Source organism: Nelumbo lutea, chromosome 3, assembly GCF_056320005.1.
Source record: "Nelumbo lutea isolate HS-2025 chromosome 3, American lotus-T2T, whole genome shotgun sequence".
In the NCBI taxonomy this organism is placed as follows: Eukaryota; Viridiplantae; Streptophyta; class Magnoliopsida; order Proteales; family Nelumbonaceae; genus Nelumbo; species Nelumbo lutea.
Window position 1 is genome coordinate 112667753 of NC_142686.1, and position 24708 is coordinate 112692460.

General features: G+C 39.8%; 1 protein-coding gene across 1 annotated transcript in view; it reads right to left on the bottom strand.

Moving 5' to 3' along the window:
* Positions 1 to 24708, bottom strand: part of LOC148867705 (uncharacterized) — an 85441-nt gene that overhangs the window by 55562 nt on the left and 5171 nt on the right. Inside the window, exons 2-7 of the mRNA XM_088981173.1 lie at positions 19667 to 20042; positions 19188 to 19342; positions 18716 to 18952; positions 17088 to 17197; positions 16896 to 16973; positions 16706 to 16812 (exon numbers count right to left, since the gene is read on the bottom strand). Of these exons, the coding sequence (XP_088837299.1) occupies positions 16706 to 16812; positions 16896 to 16973; positions 17088 to 17197; positions 18716 to 18952; positions 19188 to 19342; positions 19667 to 20028 (1049 nt within the window). The 5' untranslated portion in view covers positions 20029 to 20042. The remainder of the gene's footprint in view (positions 1 to 16705; positions 16813 to 16895; positions 16974 to 17087; positions 17198 to 18715; positions 18953 to 19187; positions 19343 to 19666; positions 20043 to 24708) is intronic.

Below are 24708 nucleotides of genomic sequence, written 5' to 3' on the forward strand. Positions count from 1 at the left end.
ACTTCTCTGCCTCAGGTAAATCCCTCAACTCTGTCAATATAGTTTTGGATACTGATGAGCGCTTTGTGTCTCTTGTTCCAGATTCTCTTCCCAACCAAGAGTCGGAAGCCCTTGGTCTGAAAGCCACAATGTGTCTACAAGGGGGGGGGGGGAAGTGGGTGAAGAAACTTGCAGAGAGACAATAATATGGGAAATCTTAAAAAGCCTTTTGGGTGAAACTTGCAGAGAGACAATAATATGGGAAATCTTAAAAAGCCTTTTGGGTGAAACTTGCAGAGAGACAATAATATGGGAAATCTTAAAAAGCCTTTTGGGTGAAGTGGAAGGGAAGGAATTGCAGAGAGAGAGCCTAGAGGGGACAGAAAGGACTGTAGTTGGAGGTAATTTGAGAAGGAACAAGAAGTTTCCTAGGATTGAGGAGAGTGCATCTTTAGAAAAAGAGGAAACTAATGGGGAAGAGTCAGTTGCAGAGTTTGTGAAAAGGTTGGGGTGCAAACTAAAGAACCCGAATTATCTAAAAGCCTACATGCAAAAGAAAGAAGACAACAAGTTGAAGTTTAGAAGGCAGAGTGAAGTGGAGAGGTTAAAAAAAGATATTGAGGGGGACAAGAAGTTTGAAGTGAAAGGGATTAGATGAAAAGGGTCTAAATAGATCATGGAGGAGTTAGGGTTAAGGCTAAGAGTTTTCAATGAGAATCCTAAGTTGGAATGTGAGGGGGTTGGGCAGCATTAGGAAGAGAGCAACAATTAAAGAGGTAATTAAGAAGTTTAATCCGGATGTGGTAATGATTCAGGAGTCCAAAAGAATGGATTTTGATTGCAAATGGGCAAGGAGTGTGTGGAGTTATAGGGGTATAAAGTGGGTGGTTGCTCCTTCGTGGGGTTCCTTAGGAGGGATTGTGACCCTGTGGAAAGAAGAGATACTCATAGGTGTGGAGGAGCTATCTGGAGATCATTCTGTCTCCCTAAAGTTCAGACAGGTGGACAATGGATATGAATGGGTACTAACAAATGTGTATGGCCCCAATGACTATAGGCAGAGGGAGAAATTATGGGAAGAATAAGTGACATTAGAGGCCTCTAAGATGGACCTTGGTGTGTGGGAGGGGATTTTAATGTAGTTAGATTTACGGAGGAAATCAACAACCCCAAACAGAGAATCACAACAAGTATGAGAAAGTTCAACCAATTTGTTGACTCTTTGGAACTCAAAGAACACCATTTCCTAAATAATAACTTCACTTGGTCCAACCTTCAATCAAGGTCAATTTAATCTAAGTTGGACAGATTTTTGTTCTCAACAGATTGGGAGGAACACTGGGGCAATATTACTTCTAGGGCTCTCCCTAGACTTACTTCAAACCACTGGCCTATAGTGTTGGTCAAGGAGGAAATAAGAGTAGGGCCTACCCCTTTCAAGTTTGAAAATATGTGGTTGACTCATCCGGGTTTCATTGAGAAATCAGAGAGTGTTGGGAGCAAGCCATTCCGGTAGTTGATTGGGAGGGAATGAGGTTCCACAAGAAACTCTAATACTTAAAATCTCAATTAAATGAGTGGAATAGGCTGGAGTTTGGAAGATTAGAAGAGAGAAAACAAGTTCTGGTGGAGCAAATCGAGGATTTGAACCTGAAGAAAGAGAGAGGCCCCTTTGGAGAGGAAGAAAGGAAGTTGAGATGGGTTTTGAGGAAGCAGATGAAGGACATCCTAGTTAAGGAGGAAATCAGTTGAAGGCAAAAATCTAGGTGTAAGTGGCTAAAGGAGGGAGACAGAAACACAAGGTTTTTCCATTCAGTGGCAAATGGAAGGAGAAAGAAGAATTCCATCTATAATTTGGAAGTTGATGGAACAATTTTGTCCCACCCGGCTGAAATTGCAGAGGCTCTAGTAAACCACTTCAAATCTATTTTTAGAAGGCCTATGAATGAGAGAGTGTGGTTGGAGGGTTTGGATAGGCCAACTCTAAGTGCGGAAAAGAGAGAGTGGTTAGAAAAAAGGTTTGATATGGAGGAGGTAAAGGAAGCACTATTCTCAATGGATAGGACAAAAGCTCCGGGTCCAGATGGGTTCACAATGGCCTTTTACCAGGATTGTTGGAATATTTTGGTGAATGATCTTAGATTGGTTTTTGAGGAGTTCCACAAGAGGGGTGTAATAAACCCGAGCTTGAACTCAACTTTCATTGCCTTAGTCCCAAAGAAGAAAGATGCTTCTCAACCTAAGGATTTTAGACCTATTAGTCTGGTGACTAGCTTGTACAAAATCATTGCAAAGGTGTTGTCTCTCAGGATAAAGAAGGTGCTCCCCTCTATAGTTGCACCCAACCAAGGTGCTTTTGTGGCGGGAAGACAGATCACTAATCAAATTCTCATTGCAAATGAGAGCTTAGAGAGCTTTAGGAAGTCAAAGAAGAAGGGAGTGGTTTGCAAATTGGATTTGGAGAAGGCTTTTGACTTGGTTGATTGGTCTTTCTTGATGGAGGTGTTAAGGAGTTTTGGTTTTGGTGACAGGTGGTGTAAGTGGATCTGGGGCTGTGTTAGGACTTGCCATTATCCTATCCTAGTGAACGGGACTATGGTTGACTTCTTTCCTGCGTTGAGAGGTCTAAGACAAGGAGATCCTCTTTCCCCTTTTCTTTTCACCCTGATTGTTGATGTGCTTGGGCGATTGATCCATAGAGCAGACTCGAGGAATCTGATAAGAGAGTGGAGAGTAGGAAGGGAGGAGGTTCCCTTATCTCTTCTACAGTTTGCAGATGATACTATCCTTTTCTGTGAAGGAGGGAACTTCGATTGGATCCGGAATCTAAAGTTGACAATACAACTTTTTGAACAGATATCTAACCTCAAGTTAAACTTCAATAAGAGTTGTGTGGCGGGAGTGAATGTGACCGAAAAAGACCTAAGAGAATTTGCAGGTGAGCTAGGTTGTGCAATTACGGACTGGCCCCTGACATATTGGGACCTCCCTTTAGGAGATAATCCTAAGAGTGTAAGCTTTTGGGCTCCGGTAGTGGAGAGGTTTGAGAAGAGGCTAGCGGCATGGAAGAGAAATTATCTTTCTTTAGGTGGAAGAGTCTCTCTCATTAGGTCTACCCTAGCTAACCTACCTGTTTACTATCTGTCAGTGTTTAAGATCCCCTCAAAGGTTTCAATTCTTTTGGAAAAATTAATAAGGAACTTTCTCTGGGAGCCTGGAGAGGAGAAGAGAGATCATAGGGTGAGTTGGGAGGTGGTCTCTAGGTGTAAAAAACTAGGTCTTGGGATTGGTAATTTCAAGGAAAGGAATATGGCTCTACTGGGAAGTGGTTGTGGAAGTTCTCTTTGGAAAGGGATAATTTGTGGACTAAGATTGTGGCTAGCATTCATGGGCTCGAAGACTGGCTAGGATCCTGGAATCTTGGCAAGGGCTTCAGTTGCTTCTCCTTGGAAATCCATCCACAATCTGCTTCCAGTTTTCTCCCCTTGGATCAGGCATGGTCTAAATTCTGGTAACCGAATAAATTTCTAGGAACATCTTTGGGTCGGGGATTCTCCTCTGAAAGACCAGTTTCCTTCCTTGTATGCTCTTTCAGACTTGAAAAATGAACCCATATCTTCGTTCTTGGTCCCTTCAGCCTCCACTTCTATCTTTGGATGGAACCTTGGCTTGCGTAGGGCAATTAGGGATACAGATTTGGATAGCTTGGTAGCTCTGCTAGCCTCCCTTGAGGGTGTTTTCCTAAACCCTGCTAAGGAAGACACCAGATTTTCTTGTGCTTCATTCTTTGAAACCTTAACTCATCCTCCTTTTCCCTTGGGGTTGTCCTTTCCAGTTAAGGAAATTTGGAGCAAGCCCATTCCTCCTCGGGTTGGTTTTTTTTGTTGGGAAATTTTCTTGGAAAGAATCAACACTTTAGACTTACTTCAGAGAAAGAGACCCAACTATTGTCTACGTCCTAATAGATGTGCTCTTTGTAAAGCTAATGGGGAATCTGGCTACCACCTCATGGTCTCTTGTAAGGTTGCTAAAATTGTTTGGGAGTGGGTTTTCTCCCATTTTGGGTGCTCTTGGTATCCTCCGGAGACTGCCCAATGTTTGTTTTCTCCTTTTTTCAGTTGGCCTAAGAAGCGAGGGAAGACTATGTGAAGGTGTATTAGGGCAGCGATTTGCTGGTCTTTGTGGGAAGAAAGAAACACGCATTTTTTCTGACAAGGAAAGAACATTGGAAGATTTGTAAGATCAAATCCTTTTAAAAGTTGTCCACTGGCTAAAATCTTTGGAGTTGTTTTCAGATTTTCCTACGGATGACTTGCTAAGAAACTGGAAAGATATTGCTTCCACTGCTAGATGCAAGAGGACTCTTTGTCCATTCTGGTCCCCTCCCCCCTCGAGCTTTATAAAGCTGAATTTTGATGGCAACAGTGTAAGGAATCCAAGGCCCTTTGGGATTGGAGGAGTCTTCAAGAATGAGGAAGGGATTGTTATTGCTTTATTCTCTGGCCCTATTGGAGAAGGTGACTCTCTTAGGGCTGAGATCCTTGCAGCGCTTGAAGGTATTCGAAGAGCAAAGGATTTAAATATTAGTCGCTTGATTCTGGAAGGTGATTCGAAGGTGGTGGTTAGTTGGTTGAAGACAGAGGACAGTGGTTTGTGGAACTTTAACAATGAAAAAAAAAAACAGTTCTTATGGCTGGATAGGGACATTGAGATTCAGTACAACTGGTGAAGAGGAGTGCCAACTCATTTGTGGATGGGTTAGCCAAGCAAAGAGTGAATAGGAAGGCTGTTTTTTGGGCCAGTTTTTAAATTTTTTCTTTGCATTCCCTGTGTTTTCTGTTTTTGGGGAGCTAAGTTATTTTACCTCCCCCTTTGTATCCTTATTCCTTCTCTTCTCTTAATCTAATGAAGATGATGTTATTGATCAAAAAAAAATGAATAGGAATGCAAGTCATCTGACATCACAATAGCTACCTAAAGTGATTCAACCAAGATACAAAGAGAGATTCATAGGAATGAATAGTGGATATAATGTTTTAAAACATGGAGGTGTAGTGCAAGGCATTTCACTGCCTAGAGGCATGTTCAGAATGTAAGAGACATAAGCCTCCCGAGCACAAGAAGGTGTAAGCCTCCTTAAGAAGAGGGGAGATGTGGAGGAGGAGGAAAAAGAAGAAGAGGAAGGCAGATCTCATCATTTTTTCTTTTTTCATAAAAGATGTCTCGTATTAAGAAGAATGAAGATGCATAATATTAGATGAAATGGGACGATCTTGTCAAAGTGGAGGCAAGCATGCTGACTAAATGAGCTAGAATCAAGCAAGGCCCCTCTTGGCACAGAAAAAAAAAAAAAACGGTTGCATTTAAAAAGGTGGGGGTGAAAGGGGTCCAAGGCAGAGCCCCCTGCCCAAAATTTCTTTCCTTTCTCTTTCCTTTCATTTTATTTTCTTTATTTCTTCTGTTCTCTTTCTTTCTTACCCTCCCCTTTTCTTTCTTCCTTGTATTTTCTCTTTCTGCCTTTTTAGCATGAGGTGTGCACCTTGCACCTCATGAACCCAAGGCATACACCTTAGGGCATTTTGGGGGCACCTCGCCCGGAGGTGCACAATATGTAAATATAGGCATACACCTCTCACGCCTTTTAAAACACTGAATGAATATTTGAAGAAAAACTTTGGTATGATTCAGATCCACATCTATAATAGGGTGTGTGTGTGTGCACGCATTTCTTTTATTTTTCCCTTTTACAGAAACAAGAGCTCCTACCCCTCCAATCCCCCCCCCCTTTTCTTCCTTTGTTTACTACCTAAAGCAAGGGCTCTAGCCCTATTTATCCTCTTCCCTATCTATGATTAAATCATTTTATGGTTATTGTGAAAATTTAAACTTAGGTTACTTGACCTTATTAAAGCATCTGTGGCTTTGTCAGAAGATGTACAAAACCATCAAGATCTCACAACTATAAAATCTCCCCACTTAAGGGGGCAAACTATTAGCACTATACAAAAAAATTCTATCCACCGCAGATTTAGCCAATAGATCTGCAATTGAGTTCAGTGCCCTAGGAATCCATCTAAAGCCGCAATGCAGAGAAGAGGTTATTTCTGAAATCTCATTGGGGAAGCGACCCAACCTCCAAGGGCCCTTTTCTGGGTGGGAAGCCCAATTAATAACATTTCTGGAATCCCCCTCAAGAGAACAGAGTACAGCTGCAGAGATCTAACCATTCTCAAACCCAACACCAAAGCTCTGATTTCAGCTTCAGAAGCATCCACAGAACCAACTGGGCCACTGAAAGCCCAAATCACAGAACCTTCTCTGTTTAAGATAACTCGCTCGATGCCAGCCGCTAGCAGTTAATTGGGAGATGATCTGCTGCTGCCATCAAACTTCAGTAAGAAATCTAGATCTGATCTTGGAGTGCTGGATTGTCCGGGCTGATTATCAAAGTGGGACGACTGTACAATCTCTAATAAATTTCTTTCAAGATCAGAATAGCTGAGATCTTTGAACTGATCAGAGAGAGCAGCCAGGAGAAAATGTAAGGATAGATTCTTTTTCTAATGGCCTGCATCCCAAACTTGTTGTCAAAGATTCTCTTGTTAAGTTCACCCCAGATACACCACATAATAGCATGAGTTAAGGCTCTCCAAAAGGTTTTACCTCTTGAACCCATCTTGCAAGAAGGCCGCTGATTAAAGAAACTAGCACCAAACATCATATCAAGGAAGTATTGCCAAAGAGACCAAGCCATCTCACAACTAATTAGTAACTGGCTAGTCAACTCACCATCTTTCAGGCACATGACACAGACGTGAGGAAAGAGGTACTGGGATCCTAATCTTCTTTCTTTGTTAAGTCTTTTATGTTTTGAACTAAGGTGTATTATAGATATTGAGTTATTGATATTTTTTTATGAAATATGGTTACGGATTATCATGTTACATCATTACAGAGGTTTATGTGCTTTTTTTCTGATATAGAAACCAGATTTGCATATTCTTATATATCAAGTTTTTTATATTTATTTTTTGAAAAGTTTTTTCTGTTTGCTACAAGAAAGATTATTCATTAAAGATGGGAATTTTTTCAAAAGCTTTGCCTCACTTTGTTCAAGCTTTTTTTTTCAAGAAGAAAACAGAAAATTTTATTAAAGAAACGTGTAATGAGAAGATGTACATCAAGAGTAAGAGGCACTCAATAATTACAAAGGGAAAATACTATCGCTATACAAACAGACCATCAGAAAGAGTTCAGCTCCCTAGGAATCCAGACACAAAGTTTGATATTATTCAGAATACCCCTTGCCTCAGACAAGTAATGAGCCAACCTACAGGGGCCTCCATCCCTCTCCCCAAACCATTTGATTGTGTTTGCTGAACTGCCTTCAATGGTTATGTCCAAGAAGCCCAAGTCTCTGGCAATCCTGATCCCAGTAAAAGCTGCAGCGCTAGGGCTGTCAACAGGTCGGTTTTGGGTCGGAACCCGGTAGAACTGGTCCAAAACTAATAAGGAAAACCATGGACCTGGTACCAACGAAAACCCTATAGGGTCTGTAATTTTGGAACCAGAACTAAATTGATCAGTTCGTGAGACAATCAGGTCCAACCGGATGGAACCAATTATAACTGGACAAAAAATAAAGAGAACAACTGTGCAGTCTTGCAGATGGACCGGGAGAGATGGACATACCTGTAAGGAGAAAACAAAAGTGAGAGAAGACAAACGGACGGAGAGAAACAGACGGACAGAGAGAAACGGATGGATGATGGATGAAACCCTTAAAAAATAAGAAGACGTGAAGATATCAATCGGCATGACCGATGGAGAGAGAACATACCGATGAGAGAGGAAAGCGACAACAAGAGAAGAAAGACAGACAGACAGCGAGAGAGATCAGACGGATGGATGAAAGGTATATTCAATTTCCAGTGATCAAGTTCACTGCTCAGTGCTCACTGGTTGAAGTCTCAGAAGTTGCAGGCAGCAGCCCCTTCCTTCTTTCCTTGTTGCAATGGAGAAAAAAAGAAATGCTCAATAGTCATTTCAGTAGAGTTTTGAATTAAACCCTGCCAAAATGACCATTTTGGACATATCTTAAATATTACATCATATGTAATTTATTAAATATATTATATACATTAAATAGGGTGGACCCGGTACCGACCCAATAATAATCAGGACAAGAAATTAGGTTCCAAAACCAACTTCTCAAGAAAAATACTGGAACCATTGACAGCCCTAGCCAGCACCTCAGTGTTAGAAGAGTCGCCAGTCCCTATTGGAACACCAAAAGCCCAACAAATATTGGCATCCCTTCCTCTTATCACACCTCCCATGCCTGCATAACCCTGACTCCCTAGAGCACTGCCATCAAAGCTTAACTTCAAGGCTCCCCTCCTGACAAGTGAAAGGGCCTTGGAGGGTGGACAGGCTATTAGGGGAGGAAAAGAAACAACTGGTTACAATTCTCTGCATATCATTCATAGAGATTCCTTTGAACAACTCAAAATTTAAAGCTCATTGGTAGAAGAGGTAGGTTATGTAGGAGATCAAATCTTCAATTGGTATGGCCTTGTTGCCAAAGATTCTCCTGTTTCTTTCTTCCCAAAAACCTCACATTACAGCATGGACCACTCTGATCCAATAAAGTTTTCCTTTTCTGCTGAGCCCCGTACCTTGCCACTGCCACATAAGTCCAAAATAAACTCTGGAGCAACCCATCTATAACCAAGGAGATTTAAGAAATGGTTCTGGATTTTTTGAGTTTCCAGACAATATAATAATAAATAGTCAGCAGATTCACCATGCAGAGGCAAAGGATACAAGTATGGGGAGAGATAATACAGTCTGCCACCATTCTTCCTTTGTATGAGATCTAATGTGTTTATTCACTTCAAACAGGTTTCCCAAAGCTTGTCTCAGACAGGAAGTATTAAGTAGGAGGGTGTTAGAATTCAGCATCCTAGCTGGCTCTAGTGTCCTAAAAGAAGCATTCCCCGTCTCAAGTTCTCAATATTCAATTGGGAGAAGTACATGTACATTCTATTTATATATTGAAAACCCAGATAAGCTCAGGCAGAATTCAAAATCCACTCCATTTGTCAATGGACCAAAACCAGAAAGAGACAAACAGCTAAAGGAAACTCTTCAAGAAGGCCAACCAAATAAGATAGGGACAAACTAGGTTTGCTCTACTATGGGCCTGCTGGTGATCTCAGCAGCAGCATGGGAGAAATCCCACTGATTCAGGAAGACATTATAATCGAACGATGGTGACAGGAATACCTTCAAGCCAAAGAAATGACGGTTGATTAAGCTATTAGAAGGAACACCAAAAGCAAAGGTGAACCCGAAGAGGCGAAGAGATAGTCAAATAGACCACCAGCAACCTAGAGCGTTTGCTAGCATTATGCTATTGGTGTTCTTGGCATGCAGAGACAGCACAGAGCAAGCCAAGTTGCATGGCAAAGATGAGAAGAGCAGGTAAGAGTTGCCGATGGCATAAGCAGTGTCAATGAAATTATTTGATACAGTTAATGAACTCTGAACTGATAACAAATGTAATTAACAATGAGAGTATGGCACTAACAGTGCCATTGAAGAATGGAATGATTACTGCAAACCCATCAAGCAACCCAAAGAGAAATGCAAGGGGGAGGCAGAGTTGCGAAAATAGTGGTTATTGAATTTCAGATGCTTGTTGAGTTGGATACAAAATGAGAGAAAGAAAGAAAGGTGTGAGGGCATGAATACAACTGCCATATCATTATTTTTAAATTAGAAGAGGATGCAGTGTGGTAATGTGGAATTAAATCATTAAAGCCAGGCTTGGGCTTTTAAATTCCACCCAGGCATTTCTGGATTTTCATTTTATAAATAGCATGAAACTGTACTTTTCCCTAATCAATTTATCCTAGAAGAAAGAACATGCAATCTTCTCAACATGAAAACTAATACAGAGAGTAGAAGAAAAAGGAACATATTATAAACCTAATCTTCACTAGAATTCTGTTAAACTTAGGGTTGAAGAGATATTAAGCAGACTAGAAGAAGTAGAAGAAGAAAATTCTGGTTCAAACTAGAGAACTCAGCTCTCTCTCTCTCTCTCTCTCTCTCTCTCTCTCTCTCTCTCTCTCTCTCTCTCTCTCTCTCTCTCTCTCTCTCATCAGTAACAATGAATTTTATTAATGATTGAGAAAATCAGAATTACAAGAGAAGGAGCTAAAGAATCTTAACTGCCAACTATCCAAAGTACATCCTAACCATGAAATAATTACATAACAGCCCAAAAGATAGAGTTTCTGTTCACCCCTTGCCTCGCTAGACCATCTGCCATGGCATTTGCACTTCTCTTTATCCATGTACAATGAATTTCAATGTCCTTGGTGAGCCACTTGAACTTCCTCTTTTCATTGCTGTATTTCCAGAGCATAGAACTGTCCTCTTTTAACCAATTCATCACAATTACAGAATCACCTTCTATGATCAACTTTTTAATATTCATTTCCTTGACCCTTTGTATCCCTTCAAGAGCTCCAAGAATCTCAGCCCTCAAGGAATCTCCCACCCCAATTGGACCAGAATACATGGCTAGCAAATTCCCTTTTTCATCCCTTATCACTACCCCTACTCCGGAGGGCCCTGGATTGCCTATGCTGCTACCATCAAAGTTCAGTTTGGTAAACCCATGAGGTGGAGGTGTCCAACAGGAATTTAAGGTCTTTTTAATTAAGCCTGAGTCTGCAATCTCCTTCCAACTTCTTATCATCTCATTAACTAAAAACACTGAAAACAATTCCAATGTCCTCAACCGATGTATCACCCTAATGTGGATAGTCTCCAGGATTACTTCCAAACTTCTCTCCTTACTTGAGAATATCCTTGAGTTTCTCTCCTCCCAAACAGTCCAACACACCACAGCCCTACCACATCTCCACATGATCTTAGCCCTTTTGGTTGGCCAATTAGGCATGGAAGTAAATAAGCTTTACACATTCACGAGGGAGTCCACCTGCATCCAAACAAAGTAAACCATTCCCAAATAACTTTAACAAACTGAAAAGAAATTAGTAAATGGTATCCAGACTCACCATCGGATTTACAAAGAACACACCAGTGAGGAGACAAACAACTATTGGGTCTTTTCCTTTGAAGTAGATCCCATGTATTAACTCTTTCCAAAAAGGCTTCCTAACAGAAACTCCCAACCTTTGGAGGTATAGGATGACACCACACCTCTTGAACAGGGAAAGACAATCCAACGGGAGGAGGGGGTAATAAGGCTTTAAATAAAGAGGCACAAGTGTAGGAACCCGAGGGAGTGAGTGTCCATATTCTATTATCTATCTTTGATGGCTCCATGAATACCCCTTCAAGAATGGATAATAAGGCTAAAGTATAGGCTAACTCTATGTCCCTGACATCTCTTCTCAAACTCAGGTTCCATCCGAACCCAAAAGGTGAATTAGAAGGTACAAGAAAAGAGGAAACTGGTTCATTTTTAAGGGTAGAAATAGCAAAGAGGCCTGGAAACTGATCTTTCAAAGAGGAATCCCCAATCCAAGGAGAGAATAAGGGCAAGATGGCTTGAATAGCTTTCCAAGGAGAAGCTCTTGCAATCCTTGCTAGAATCCTAGAGTCCCATCCATTATATGCCAACCCATGTACGCTTCCCACTATCTTAACCCACAGCCTTTCTTTCTCCACAGCCATTTCCCTAGTAATCCTAAGTTCCTAATCCTTATATTCCCAATTCCCAAACCTCCCTCCTTCTTACCCCTACATACCACCTCCCACCTGACCCTATGATCCTTCTTCTCCTCCCCCGGCACCCAAAGAAAATCTCTCATTAGTTTTTCCAGCATGCTAGCCACCTTAGCCGAAATCTTAAAGACCGACAAAAAACAGACAGGAAGGTTAGCCAGAGTAAACCTAAATAAGGTGATTCTCCCTCCAAGAAATAAATAATTTTTCTTCCAGTTGGCAAGTCTCTTTTCAAACCTCTCCACAACAAGGGCCCAAAAATCACCTTTCTGAGGATTATCACTAGAGGTAAACCAAAGTAATTTAAGGGCCAATTAAATACTACACACCCCAAAATGTTTGCATACTCTTGAACCTCCCCTTCCCCCGTATTAACTCAAACTATACAACTTTTCTCAAAATTCACCCTAAGGTTTGGCATTTGCTCAAAAAGTTGTATAGTGAGCTTCAGGTTTCTTATCCTATTGATATCCCCTCCTTCACAAAACAGAATTGTGTCATCTGCAAATTGTAGGTGTGTAAGTGGTATATTTTCTCTTCCAACTCTCCAACCTCTTATTAAATCCCTAGAATCGGCTTTGGATATTAGTCTCCCCAACGCATCTGCAACCAATGTAAACAAAACAAGGGATAGGGGGCCTCCTTGTCTAATCCCTCTCAAAGCAAGGAAATAGTCCACTGTCCCATTCACCAAAATAGAATAATGACAGTCCCTAATGCAACCCATCGCCTATTTGCACCAGATGTCTCCAAACCCAAAGTTATCATCACCTCCAATAGGAAAGACCAATCAACCAAGTCATAAGCTTTTTCTAGATCTAATTTACAAACCACTCCTCTCCTCCTGGATCTCTTATAGTCATCTAGGCTCTCATTTGCTACAAGTATCCGATTTGTTATCTGCCTCCCCTTCACAAAAGCTCCTTGATTATTTGCTATAATTGTTGGGAGCACCTTCCTAATTCTAAAGGACAACACCTTAGTGATGATCTTATAAAGAATATTAACTAGGTTGATTGGCTTGTAATCCTTTAGATGACTTGCATCACTTTTCTTGGGTACCAAAGCAATGAAAGTGGAGTTTAGCCCAGGATTAATTACTCCTCTAGTATGGAATTCATTGAATACCAACATTAAGTCCTCATTTAATATCTCTCAACAATCCTGGTAAAAAGCCATCGTAAAATCATCTGGGCCTGATGCCTTTGATCTATCCATTAAGAAGACCGCCTCTTTTATTTCGTCCAAATCAATTTTCTTTTCCAACCACTCCCTATCTTCTCTCTTCAGTGTTGGCCATTCCAGACCTTCCAGCCACACCTTTTTATTTAGGGGCCTTCTAAAAAGGGTGTGGCTGCCACCACCCTATCTTCTCTTTTCCAACGCACTGCCACCACCATCAAGATAATACAGTCCACCAACTTCATGCCCTCCACCAATCTTCGTCCCCGTCTTGAGATCCTAAAAACACAAGAAGGGAAAAAAGTGATAGAGCAATAAAGGACTTGGTCAACTTACTAACAGACATAAGGTTAAAAGGAAACTTGGGAACATACAAAATTGAGGATAAAGATAAAGAGTCTATGTTAACATTACCAAAACCACAAATGGAAGATGTGGAACCATTAGCAAGGGTAACAGAGTGTGATGTTGGGCACTGAGAGAGGGAGGAAAACACACCTGGAGTTCCAGTCGAAATGGGATTCAGTCAATGCAAAGCCCATTCAAACAACCATCATAGCCATGCATTGGGAATATCTCCCCATGAAATAAAGCATAGAAGTACGGAGATGTTCCGGATGCAAGGTTGTTCGAACAGTGTTCAAACGGGCCTTGCCCTGACCAAAGTCGATCTCGTTCCAATCATGTGATCGGAGGCTCTAGAGTCAACAATTCAGGGGTTGGGTTTAGATGCCAGACAAGCCATACCTGAGTGTGTAAGAGTGGTTGTATTCTATTGAGGTGTGGCCTAAACAAACCTCCCGTACTCATCACGTGGAACACTCATCATCTCCTTCCCAAGAACATCTATAGATATAAAGGGCATCTGATCAGCTGGATGACCCTCCTGTCTAGAACTACAATCACCAGTCGCTGCATGATTTGTCCAAGTTGAAGGTGGGCCATGCAAATCATAACAATAATTGATGGTATGTCCTTCCATACCAAAGTGCATACATCTTCTTGGACCAGAACTACATCCTCTACCACAAACTCCCCTGAATCTCGACCTCCAATACGTCCACCACCACCACTATGACCATACACTGGTCCACTACTACCACTACGCTCAGATTGAGCTCCCCGAAGCTTCACCTCTAACACCATGGCCTCCCCCTCTTGATAGTGCAAAGGCCGACCTGTCAGAGAAACTAGAATTCTCTGTAGGTTCAATAGAGATCCTCCAAAGACGAGCAAACACCTCTTCTAAAGATGGAAGAGTTGACCCTCCTAGTATTTGTGCCCTCACTGGTTCATATTCAAGTTTCAGTCCTACCAAAAATCTGGTCACATTTAGTTCTCTCTATTGTTGCTGAATTTTAACATCAGAGGTGAGGGGATGGTACACATTCAACTCATTGCAAAGGTTTCTCATGCTAGCATAATACTCCTCAAGACTCTAATTACCCTGTTGCAGATTAAAGTATTCCTAATAAAGCTGACACACTCTAGTTGTGTTGTCTTGTCCCGAATACAGCTTCTTAGCATGGTCCCAAACTTCCTTGGCTGTATCAAGAAACATGAAATTCATACTGATCTTGGGTTCCATACTATTCCATAACCAGGTTATAATATGCGCATCCTCTTGTTCCCAATTATGGTTTCAAATGTCGCCAAATGTCACTAATGTCGCCCGACATATGTCAATGTCAAGGCTCACCGACATGAAAATGGATGGTAATATAAAAATTACATTATTTCGAAAATGTCGACCAAATCGATCCAAATAACCAAAAAAAATGCAGTTTTTCCTATTATGTCGACAGGATGTCGGCTAATGCCGACAAGATGTCAACTAATTTCGACAAGATATCGACTAATGTACATTAATAATATTCCCATTAATAATTTCTACTTAATGTTTTAAACAAAATATTTATAAAAAGAATTAACAAAATATAAAAACAAAAGAATAAATTAATTACTTTATAATATAAATTATACAATATTTTTCAAGTAATAAAATATTAGCTAGTTAGTATTTTTTTACATATTTATTAAAATCAGAAAATGTTTATTAAGTTTTATAATAAACCATATCCTACATTTAATATAAAAAATCAGAATAAATTTAATAAATTTTATACTAAATCATAATTATTATAAATTTAGTACTAAAAACATAATAAATTCGTTAAGTTTTATAAGAAATCAGAATTTATCATAATCTTAATACTACAAAAAGAAGAATCAGTTTATTAAATTTATAATAAAACATAATGTATTATAACTTTAATATTTAAAAAAATCAGAATAAATGTATTTCTATTTACTAGTGTGAAATAAATATATTAGAATTTAAAATAAATAAGAACTAAAAATAAGAAAAGAAAATATCAGATAACCTTGTAAAAACATCAAAAATACATAATAAATCAGTAAATCATCATTTACTAATTTGTTATTGATCTTATTTTCTTAACTTTATAAAATGGTTGGGAATAAGATAATAGTCTAGAAATATGTATTCATGCTTCTTTTATCATTTTACAAAATATCTTTGCATATTTCCACATATTTCATAATATTTCCTTAATGTCTCTAAATTTTACAATATTTCCCCTCGACATTTCCGACATTTCTGACATATGTCCAATATTTTGGTAAGCGACATTTCCGTCGACATCGACATTTTAAACCTTGTTCCCAATCACCAAACTCATGAGATTCAGTAGAGGGTTTTTCTTCTCTTATATGCTTCACTTTCTTCATAGCTTTAAGAAAGACTTCTACAGATTTCGCCCAAGGCACATAGTTTTCCCCATTCAATTTGATAGAAGTCATCTAAACATACAGGTAGTCGGTGGGAACCATCACACTAGTTTTGTTTTCACTGTTGTCTCCCATATCTGGAAAAAAATAAATCTTTCCAATTCACCTCTCACCACACTGAACTTGGCACCACTTGTCGCTGAATTCTTCACTCTCCACACCAAAACCCTACTTACACGACTACCTGAATTCTCACCACACTACTTGGAACTCACTAACCATTTGATCCACACTGAAATCTGCATAAAACCCTACTACACGATAACCTAAATTCTCACCACTACTTGCAACTCACTAACCATCCGGTCCACACTAAAATCTGCACAAAACCCACTTATCTAATCACAAAACAATCAATCTGCACTCAACACTCCACTGCATCACTCAAACCAGCCCTCTTCTCACCATCGATTAGAGGGGGCTTTCCTACGAATCACTGCAAACACCCACAAACTTGCTGACCGGAGGCATAGAAACCTCCAAGGGAAGAGGGCGACCACTCCTTTTCAGCCCCTTTCCCTATCTTCAACTGATGAAGAAGGAAAAAAATAAAAAACCCTCTACTGAATTCTGGGCAGATTCGATTTTTTCACAGTGGCTCTGATACCATATTATAAACCTAATCTGCACTAGAATTCTGTTAGAATTAGGGTTGAAGAGATATTAGAGAGACTAGAAGAAGAAGTAGAAGAAGAAGAGAGAAGAGAGAAGAATAGAGAAGAAGAAAATTCTGGTTCGAACTAGAGAACTCGGGTCTCTCTCTAGTCGGCCAGATTTAATTTATATGCTTCTATTCATAATAACAAATGACTCCTTTGTCCCTACTTAAGTATGGGCCACATCATCTAACAGAACATTACACATCAGCTTTAAAACATAAATATAAAGACTAAAATACCCCTACACAATTGACACTAACAGAACAAATAATGCAAAAAGATATTAGACTGAAAGGAATGATACTCACGATAACAGCTGAAATGCAGCACCAGTCCTGGGGCTAAATGCAATAGCAGTAACAGCTCCAGTATGTCCACGCAAAGTTGAAACTGGCATCCCATCTGGCAAACGCCACTGTGGTAGACCAGAATGAAATGTCCTTTCATTGAAGCAAACAAAAACCAAAACAACTTGCATGAAGGAAAGGGAAATCTTACAACTCGAATAACAAAGTCATTTGAGGAGGATGCCACCACAGCATTGTTTGAACTCACAGCCAAGTCAGTAATGTCACCCTTTGAAAAGCATGTATTGAAATAAGTAAGACAAGTACAAATGAAGCAAACTTAAAAAAAAAAAAAAAAAAAGTGACAGCATCAACAAAACATAAACCATCTAACTAAACTCACTTCATGTCCACGACAGCTTGCCAGGCAAAATGCAGTTTCCATTGACCAAATCTTTACAAGGCGATCATCAGAACCAGTAATCACATATCTACCCGAGCGATCAAATATGGCTACAGGATATATCAAAGAGAAAATTTTTATTCAGTACAAATCCAGGTGAATAAATGGCAATGATGAACCAAAATTCCTGTTGCAGAAATATGTAGAAGGATTGAGAAAAAAATAAAACAAAGACATTAGTGCCAATTATAATGCCTCAACAAAATACTTAAAACTTTCATGGAAACACTTTGCTGAAATATTATAATCCATGGGATGAGCAAGTCACTTAAAACAAAATCGATTTGTGCATCTGCAAATGCTAGAAAGAAATTCAGCAACATTAAGTATGAGAGATGTACGTAGAATACACATGAACTTCATGAATTTCTACACATCGGAAGAGTGTCCATTCTGATGTTGAGGCAATTAGAATTGTCTAGACCTATGCTGGAAGAGTATAGTAGGATCAGTTGCCAGATTGATGATGATGAGGTGTAAGAGGCAGTGAGAAGAAAGCATAGCAAGATGTTCAGAGAACATCTTCTAGAAGAAGTATTCAGATGTAGAGTTGATTTCCTTCATCTCATGACTCATGGAGTTGTCAAGCCAAACTTTGATGGTTGTAGTTTTGGAAACCTTGGAAATTCTGGAAACCAAGGTATTTTCAGAAATTCAGTTGGGAAGATTCATTATATGTACTCGGTGCTCATATCTGATTTGTTATGGAACAGCAATTAGAGCTAAGACTTTGCATTATTGCAGTAGTTGAGGTTCATGCTCTCCCTTGACTTTCAAAGGTTGGAGGTGGAAGACGACTCTCAAATGGCCATCAGACGGATGAACAATGTAGAGAAGGAGCTGTAGCAGTTGAGGAACCATATTGAAGAAGCTAAAGCTCTTGCGTCCATAGTGAATATCTTACTCATTTGAGCAAGGATTCAGCTAACGAATTTATATATATATATATATATATATATATATATCAGCTAACAATTTGACTGATTTTTCAACCAGATTGGGGTGGACAGAAACAGGTTATTGCTTATTGGGCTACAGTTATTCCTTAAGAAAGAGGAAGTTTGAGTATGAAAGGGACCGAGTGATTGGGAGAATCTTCAATGAAGACAGGGATTGGACTTAATATGGGTCTTATTGTTTCTTCTATGCCTCTTAAAAATGATTATTAATAATGTTTTCTGCTACCAATCAATAAAAATGACGAAGTTGATTTAGATCATTAAGATAGCTAACTAGCTTGCTAGAAATTATAAATTTATCGTTCAATGCATTGAAAGATTCTTTGATACCTTATCCCCCTCCTCCCAAGCATAAGAGCCTATGAATACTAACTACATCACCATCATAGGTTTATCCCATCAAAACAAAAGAGCAGGCAACTGTGAACAGCATTTTAACAAAGGTTACAAAATCATATGATTCATGCCAGCAAGAATAGATCGATCTCATTCTGAAACGATATTTCAAACTTGTCATTGTTAGTTCAGGTATTATCTTTTATAGACGAGAACCTCAAAGTCTAAAAGTGAATTGAAATTTCATAGGTATAACAGAGAGGAAAACAATACCACAATAGACAGCATCTCGGTGTCCCCTTAATTTCTTTATGTTTTGCATCTTTTGCACCATAGTTGCCGGCTTAGCAATGGCATAACATGCTGCACGAATGGATGGGGCACGGTGGTGTTTTTTAAAACCACCTCCAATTTCCCTCAAACTTAGCCCACGCACCTGATCGGCCTGCATGTGAGGCCAACGCAAGTAGCGAGGCAGACAATTCACTTGCGTGTCTTTGTTTCTATCAGCTAGAAAAACAGAAAGTAGAACATCAAAACAAATAAAAGGATAACAAAATACCCCCGACATAAAAACAAACCAACTACAAGTATGAGAGCTCAAGAAGAAAACCTAGTACAAACTCAAAATGGTCTCAAATGGTCAAAAAAAAAATTTAAATGTTGATATGGTGTACAAAGACTTGCGATATTGTGCATGCTGTTCAAGAAAATTAAGTAATGTATACAACTCAATGACTCATACATTCTAGAAGTGAAAAGGAGCCTGATCCAAGAAGTGTAGGAACATCAGCTGCATTTGGAGCATTTCCTCCAATCATTCCATGCAATGGTGGAGCTGTAGTGAGTATCAGTTGCTTCAGAAGCTTGACCAAGTGATCCTTTTCAATGTGAGGATACCTTAAGGCAGGGGGGAACACACAAGTCAATAAATCCAAACAATTATTGGGGAAGATTTCTATGAAATAAATCCTACACAACCAATGCAAGTTGTTTTGTTTTCCAATTAAAAAGTAACAATTTTGATTTGACGAATGGAAAGAACAAAACTTGGGTAACCAACTACAATAGTTAATGGTACTGTCTAGAACAGAAAATAAAAACTTAAAACCAAAATACAAATATTGCCTTAGATTTTTCTGTGCAAGGTCACGCCATAAGTTAGTGAAGACAATACCATAAATCTTGATAAAATCAGAGCAAAAAGAGAACCACTTATGTTACCTCTCGACCAATTTATTGTAATTCAATGGGAAGGATAACCCATTATCATTTTCATCCCCACTATGTGCACCGCTCCTTGAATACCAAGCATGATATCTCCTAGGCAAAAGCTGATGTTCCAGGAGTTCATTCCAAAATTGCCCATAAGTTCTATGACATGGCCCAGCAGATAGGAAATGCATGATCAAAAAGTAAACTTCTCGAAGATCAATATCCACATCAGGCTCCAGAGGAGGACTTGCAGCTTTCTCTGGCTCTGCAAATTGACCCTTCTCATGCACCTTACTAGAAAAATTCAAAGGTGCCATGCTAGGAGAAGATGAATTACTCAAAGGTACATGTACATGTTTCTGAAGAGCCATGTTTCATGTAAAACCTGGAATAAACAGAAGAAGCATACAGTTAAAAGCTTCATCTAGAAAACATAACCAACCTATGAGAGAAGAGACATCTAGGATCTAGCACTTCTCAAGTCGACAAATCACATAACTGCATGGATTTCAACCACATATTTAGGAAAGAAAAAGACAGCCAGTACCCAAGGAATGTCATCATCATCATCAAAGCTTCACCCAAACCCCAGACCTGCGAGAAAGAGACATCTAGCATTTTTCAAGTGAACAAATCAAATAACTGTATGGATATCAACCACATATTCAGGAAAGAAGATAGCCAGTACCCAAGCAATGTCACCATCATCATTGCCATCATTAAAGCTTCATCAAAACCCCATAAAATGATAAAATGACTAAAAATCTAGCCCAAAGTGCAAGAGGATCATCCATCCTCAAAATACAGTACTGCCCAGCAGTTAGCTGGGTACTAAAGAGTAGCATAACTGCTAAGCTTCCATATCCTAAAAGTAGTAGCACAAATTAGCAGAAAGAGTATAATAAACAAACAAAATGTCAAAGGCCGGAGGAAAATGTTGATATCCAACAGAATAGCTTTAGATGAATCAATCAAAGACTCCAAGAAAGGTGAGTTGGTGCAATTATGTAAGTTGTTGGTCACAAAAGGTACCAAGTTCAGGTAGTAAATGATTTATCAGTTCAGTCTTCAATAGAAGATAAAATTTCAGGTAAAGCAGAACCAAAGGACAGAATTTGTTCTACCAACTCCACGTAGGTAGCAAAAGGCAAACGATGATGATGACGATATCTCCAGCCATCTGGGACATGGTTATCAAAAGGCTTTCCCAAGCAGCTGACTGTATGGAAGAAGAACAACATCTTCATGGGAGTATGGTTATCTTAAGTCCACTTAACCAAGCTATCAGTGTACTAACTCATACCCTTCCGGGGTGCAAAAATGACCACTTTGTTGATTGGAAGACTGTAGTAGAAGAAAAGGAAATGAAGGTGTAAGAATTGGAGACAGGAACATTCCTCTCCTACAAAAGTGGTTACAGAAATTCCAAAGAAAAATCAGCATCTCTAGCATTCAGTTCTAAAGAGCAAAAATCAGCTTCACATTAATGGATGGGATTCAGTGTTGGCAAATAGGGCTAATTCGAATTGCCATGTGAAGTCATTGAAGCCATATACCCAACTTTTTTGACAGTTTCATTATGTTAATCTGGTGTCATAATGGAATTTGAAGGATGTAGAGAACACTGATGTGGGCCCCACAGCTACGGTCCCACTGTGTTCGTAGGGTAGAAGGTGTTCTAGTCTTCCTAGGGTTAGCTGTTGGTCATTTAGTTGTTTCAGTTGTTATTTGTTTCAGTCTTATTTTGCTTTATTTGTTATGTAAAGACTAAGGGCAGATCTGTCCTTTCCATGTAATGAGCATAACCTATAAATATTAAATAAAGTGGCGGCGACAAAACATTAAGCTTCTGTTCCTCCTTTCAACTCTTGTGTTCTACTGCTCTTTCCTCCCTCTTTCTCCTCTCTTCTCTATACCTTTTTTCCTTATTTTCGAACCTGAAATCCATTAGGGTTCAAGACTGATAACAGTCCTGAACGTCTACTTGGTATCAGAGCTAGGGTTTCTCATGTGTGTCTAGTCCAGCCGACCACATGAGAACCATCTAAGGCTGGAAGCTGAGAGAGTTCGTTGACTGATTCTTGAAATCTCCAGAGGGTTTAGCAGCTGCTTGAAGAATTGCCACAGTTGCAGCGTGTTGGGATCAGGAAGAATCAGAGAAGACTAGGGTTCGAGTAACCTTGGAAGGCAGCGAACAACATCCTCTTGTAAGTTTTTTATTTTCTGAGAGAAGTACTATCAGAGAAGATAGGTTGGACCTATCTAGAAAGGGCGGCCGAACCACTCTAGAGTTTTATCTTTCTATTCTCTAGGGTTTTGTCTTAACCCTGCGGCAAACCCTAATACTGGGCTGAACCTTGTGATCTAACACTGCAGCAAACCCTAATAGTCCTCTCCTCAACATTGATCAGTTTTAGGGTTTCATATTAACCCTACTACAAGCCTTATCCGTACGGTACTGTCTGGAGTGTACGGCTGAGAATTTACTTTTAGAACTGATTAAAACCCTAATTCTGCTTCAGCATATCAGATTATTCTCCAAGCTGTTTTCAGTTTTCTTTTGGGGTTTCGAACTCTTCTAAGGGGGTCAAAACTGCACGGACTGTTGTTGTGTGTGGTAATTGGTTTCAGATCAGCTTTATACCTGTTTCATGCACATCTACTGTGAGTACAGATTGGTTCTATACTGATTTTGTGATTGTGGTTGATAGTTCAAGTGCTGTTTTTACTATAGTAACCCTAATTTTTAGACTACTGGTTCTTGACTGAAATGGAGTTTAAGAATCAGGTAAAAGGCAGTTTTGGGAACAGCAGTTATGGTGGTGGTTCTGAGACAGGTTTTCAGATTACAACCGTAAGATTTGATGAATCAAACTATTTGGAATGGGCCCAATCAGCCATGATGGCTATTGGGGGAAGGGGCAAAGTAGGGTATCTCTTGAGAGATGTGACAGAACATTTCAAGGGAGACCCTATGTATACCAAGTGGGTCCAAGAAAACTACTTGGTTATGACATGGTTGTGTAATTCTATGCAACCTCATGTCAACCGAAAATACTTGTGGGCAAAGACAGCCAAGCAGATATGGGATGTGATGAAAGAAACTTACTCCCAACCCCTTAACGTTGCCAGAGCATATGAATTGAAATGTGAGGTGAATACCCTTAAACAAGGAGAGAAATCGGTTTCGGTCTACTTCTCTACCTTGAAGTCCCTATGGCATGAGATTGATCACTTAGAGACTCTTGAGTGGGAAAGTCCCAAAAATGCTCAGACCCATAGAAAACACATCGAGACAAACAGGGTGTTTGAGTTTCTAGCAAGACTGAATTCAGAATATGATATTGTGAGGCAGCAGATTTTGACCAGAGATAGTGTAACCCTCTCTCAAGCATACTCCTTAGTGCACAGTGAAGAGACCAGGAGGAAAGTCATGATGCAACCTCAGCCGCTTACACCTGCCTTGGTAGCTGTCAAACCCAAAACAGGGGGTGATTCAGAGAGGGACAGAAAGAAGGAAGATAAAATGGATGTGGTATGTGAGCATTGTAAGAAACCTAAACACACAAAAGAAACATGTTGGAAGCTGCATCCACATTTGGTCCCGACAAAGTTGAGAAACAAGAAGGGTAATGCTCATGTGGCCATGACTACTGATTCAACATCCTCGTCTGGCACAAGAGGCACACCCTTAGAGACCTTAGTTGTAGTTCGGGCTGCTTTAATACAGTTGAAAAAGGAAATTGGCAACTCAGCTCAATCACCACAGTCACCATCAGCCCCTGCCACATCGGCCTTTGCACATTCAGGTACTCGAGCCTTAGCTTACCATGCCTCAGCTCCAGGTACTACTGAACCCTATTGGGTAATAGATTCAAGTGCATCTGACCATATGACTAGCTTGCCCTCATTGTTTACTACTTATCACTTATCTTCTGGTGGGATAAAGTATCTATTGTTGATGGCTCTCTTGTCCCTATTTCTGGCAAGGGTGACATCAAACTGTCGGATACTATCTCCTTGTCTTCTGTATTGCATGTTCGTAAAATTGATACTAACCTTCTTTCAGTTAGTAGTATTACCAAACATATGAACTGCTCAGTAACTTTCTTCCCTGACTGATGTGTTTTTCAGGACCTGGAGACGAAGAAGGTGATTGGAACTGGCTGAGAAACTCGGGGAGAGTTCTCGTCGAGAAGAGTCAGTGGATAAGAAGTCACTTGTTTCTCAGGTTGTGAGTCCGGTTATGCTTTGGCATAACCGATTGGGTCATTTGTCTTTTCGGTCCTTAAAGAGTGTTCCCTACTTTGTTTAAGTCTGTTGAGTCATCTCAATTGAAATGTGAAAGTTGTGAGTTTGCTAAACATTGTAGAAGCTCTTATTCATTGAGTAATAAAAGGAGTAATAGTTCTTTTGATATTGTGCATACTGATGTTTGGGGGCCATATCACATTCCTTCTATGGATGGGTACAGATATTTTTTGTTATTTGTTGATGACCATACTCGGTTTTCTTGGATTTATCTCATGCGTTCACGAGATGAGGTTCCCGCCCTTACCCAAAACTTCCACCAAATGATCCTAACCCAGTTCGATGCCAGGATCAAAGTTCTTAGATCTGATAATGCAAAGGAATACTTTGCTAAGCCATTGGCATCGTACCTTCTTAATCATGGTGTTATCCACCAGAGCACTTGCCTTCATACACCTTAGTAGAATGGGGTTGCAGAAAGAAAGAATAAGCACATCTTGGAGGTGGCTAGAAGTAATATGTTTACCCTATTCGCTTCTGGGGTGATGCTATCCTCACGGTGGTATATCTTATTAATCGGGTTCCTTCCCGGATTCTTGATATGAAACCTCCTTTTTCCCTTCTATACCCCAATGAGGAGTTGTTTACTAATCCCCTGAAAACATTTGGTTGTACTTGTTTTGTTCAGCTTCTCGATCCCCATCACTCCAAGTTCAAACCCAAGGCCTCCAAATGCATCTTTCTTGGTTATGCACAAACTCAAAAAGGTTATTGCTGCTATGATCCTGTCTCAGGGAAGA